The 3,352-nt window shown below is 36.7% G+C and overlaps 1 protein-coding gene across 5 annotated transcripts in view; it reads left to right on the top strand.

The window, feature by feature from the left end:
• The window catches only part of LOC107745628 (protein PRRC2B-like), a 33,765-nt gene extending 31,289 nt beyond the window's left edge, over window positions 1-2,476 (top strand). For 4 of the 5 annotated variants that reach the window (XM_016559548.1, XM_016559549.1, XM_016559550.1 and 1 more), the window contains exon 27: window positions 1,736-2,476. In XM_016559548.1, the coding sequence (XP_016415034.1) occupies window positions 1,736-1,897 (162 nt within the window). In that variant the 3' untranslated portion in view covers window positions 1,898-2,476. The remainder of the gene's footprint in view (window positions 1-1,735) is intronic. The other variant, XM_016559551.1, reaches the window with a different exon arrangement.
• Window positions 2,477-3,352: the final 876 nt, after the last annotated feature.

Here is a 3,352-nt window from a genome sequence, read left to right as displayed (position 1 = left end):
TTTTTTTATTACCCGAAACTTACTGAAAATGCAAATTCATTCTCTTCCAGCAGGAGGTGCTTTAAAGCGAGAGAAACACAAAGCAGCGCTGAGCTCACAAATGCTGCTTTATCAGGCATATAACATGCAAGATGAAATGAAAATGACATCGAACATTTTCTAAAGATAGTCTTCCTTCAGAAATACAGTGATATAAAAACACCTGCGCCTCGTTTTGATTTTTAAACATGCAGTAAGTGCTCATGTTTATTCAACGAAGCCTTTTGGAAAATTGGTCCGTTTTGATATTGTGGCAAGTGCCACAAATAAATAAATGTATGGGAAACACATGCCACAGCACAACCACCTAAGCCCAACTTCAGTCTACTCATCACCTTAACTTTGACTGCGTTTGTAGCTGGTGCCATAGCCAGACTGATAAACAAACACAGATCGGAAGTTAACTTCGGGCCAGGCGCGTGTGCCCGATGAAACAGTCTATATAAAGCTTGAATCATCAGTATCGGCCGATCACCATCACAAGAAATCGGTACTCGGTATCGGCTGCAAAAATCCTGATTTGAGCATCCCTATTTAACTGGAAGAAAAAATCGCCTTTAAAGTTGTCCAAATGAAGTTCTTAGCAATGCATATTACTAATCAAAAATTTAGTTTTGATACATTTACAGTAGGAAATTTACAAAATATATTTATGGAACATGATCTTTACTTAATATTCTAATGATTTTTGGCATAAAAGTAAAATCAATAATTTTGATCCATACAATGTTTTTTTGGCTATTGCTACAAATAGCCAAAGCGACTTAAGACTGATTTTGTGGTCCAGGGTCACAAATATATTACTGTAGTATAGTAAAATTAAAAATTACTTAAAATAATTAAAAAAATATGCAGGTTATAAAAATTTGACATTATTATTATAATAATAATAATATTTTTTATGATTTAGTTTTTATGATTTAGGAATATCATACAACCAAGAAGTGTTTTCATTCATATTGATTTGTACAATATACAGGTTCTGTTGTCCAACAGCTTATTTGACAAAATACAAATTAAAATGCTGCAAAATATGATAATACATAATCTACAGAATCTAGAAAAAATTAAAATGGAAAACAGAATTTGGGGAAATAAAACTGATTACACGAGGCTCTAAATTAAACATCTTTACATTAATTCTCAAGGTCTAACAAACATTTCTTTCCTTATTGTTAAAAAAATGAATATTGTGATTAAATATCGAGTAATATGGAAAAATATTGTGATTTTTTTTTTTGTGGTCATATCCATCCCTAATCTTGATATTTTACTGTTTTTAGTGATGTTCCATATGTGTTATTGAGGGTTATAACAAAGTAAAAAGCAAACTATCAGTAAATATGAAGGTAAAAATGGTCCACGCATGTTTTCTTTTATTTTAATGGACAGATATAACAGTCATAGTGAAAATGTGAACACCTGCTTCATTCTGAGTATGCATAGGAGAAATCAGTCTGAAACAATACATAGGAAAATGAATAGCCTTAAAAATAGCACATTCGATGCCAAATTGACCATGTGGCTTAATATAGGCCTATATTATATCTTCGTATATTGCCTGCTCAAATGTATTGACTGTTCAGCGTATTACCCAGTTGAATCATGTAAAGCAGTTATTTTCATAAGTCTTTTGACTGTCAGTGTTGGTGAGGTTCTGCTCCAGTATTGAGCCATCCTGTTGTTTTCCGTACAGGTGAAGGCTCTGCGTGACGCGCGTCAGGCTGTCAGCGAAGCCAAGAGCTCATCAGTGATTCCCAGCAAGATCCAGGAGCAGCTGCCGTCAGTACAGGTCAAAGCTGCTCGAACCGGAGCCATCAAACCACAGTCGGTCAAAGTGGAGGAAGGCAAAGCCTAATAAATGGACCTCATGATCACATGACACGGCTGTCTGTAGGACCTCCTCTTCCTCTTTTCTCTCTCTCTCTCTCTCTCTCTCTCTCTCTCTGTACTCCGGGACTAACGCACAGGATCTCCAACTCCACAAATAAATCGGAACATATTAATAAACATCACATAGAGAGATATGAATATCTATATATATAAATGTAAACTATATATATACAAATAGACAATAGTTTTGGACTCTTCTGCGCAGACTTTTCCAGATCAGCTTTATTTATTTACATTTTATTTGACATTTTCAAGTGAAGAATTACGGTTCACAAAAGTGGCAAACAAACCCCAGTGTATCTCGCTCTCTCCTTCAAAGTCTGCAAACAGCAAAACAGGAAGTGTATCTCCTCTTCCAGCTCTCACGTCTCCACGCCCACATTGCCAAACTGAGTCAGCTGATTGGACTCGAGGTTTTGACTGACATGCAGATCAACAGAAGCTCCAGAGCTGCGGTGTGGCATTAGTCATTTTTAATGGGTACCATGGAGTTTTAACTTTTTTTTTTTTTTATATACATATATATGCATATATATATGTATGTATGTGTGTGTGTATGTATAGTAATCATGCCTATTTGCTCTTTTATATAAAAAAAAAAAACACCTTTTATTCAATAAAAAAAAAAAACTTCAAACCCAAATTTGAGGACATTGTTCAATCCAAGCATGGAGGACATGAACCTTTCTCTTATTTTACAGCTGCTTTTCATGTGTTGTGTAAATGCCAAGCAACATTTGATCCTTAAAGGCGTTGCATGATGGTGCTTAAGTGGCGGCGGTGTGGCGTGTGTGGAATAAACATGTTATAGTCGGAAGCATTAAGAAGCGCTTGCTCTGTGTTTGATGTGATGGGGCGGGTGGGATATATGGGCACTTGTGTAATGTGAGGACGTTTGTGGTGATGTCAGTGGGAGTGTTGTGCTGTCCTGAACGCTGATGGGAAATGTTACAGTAAGTTGTTCAATCTTTATTTGATTTGGTAGAGAAACCCTTTACCTTCAGCTTTGAATTTCAGTTTTACCGGTCGTTCACAGGAGTGCGAGGGTTGCACTGTAACCATCAGGGGTCCAAATGTGTGTCTGCGAATGAGTGCTTGTGTTGTCAAAGTTGCCATCTCTGTGGGCTCATGGGGATCATGACTGAAAATATGAAGTGCACAGGCAATGTTGGTGTTGATGGTGCTTCGTTATACTACAGCTGTACAGAACTATAACCATCAGCACCATCCATCTGTTGGACATTTGTAATGCCTTTTTAATTGATTTCTGCAGTGCTCATGGTTATTTTAGAGGTTTATTTGCTTGGGTGTTCATTGGCGCTGTTCGAACACGTCACCTTCAACAGTAAAATTGCTTCTTGATAATTGCTGCATATCTGTACAGACTCATTATTGCCCTTTTGCTTTTTTTTTTAGACCT

Source organism: Sinocyclocheilus rhinocerous, unplaced genomic scaffold, assembly GCF_001515625.1.
Source record: "Sinocyclocheilus rhinocerous isolate Xijiao unplaced genomic scaffold, SAMN03320098_v1.1 scaffold1489, whole genome shotgun sequence".
NCBI classification, from domain to species: Eukaryota; Metazoa; Chordata; class Actinopteri; order Cypriniformes; family Cyprinidae; genus Sinocyclocheilus; species Sinocyclocheilus rhinocerous.
This window is presented reverse-complemented; position numbering and strand designations above follow the sequence as displayed.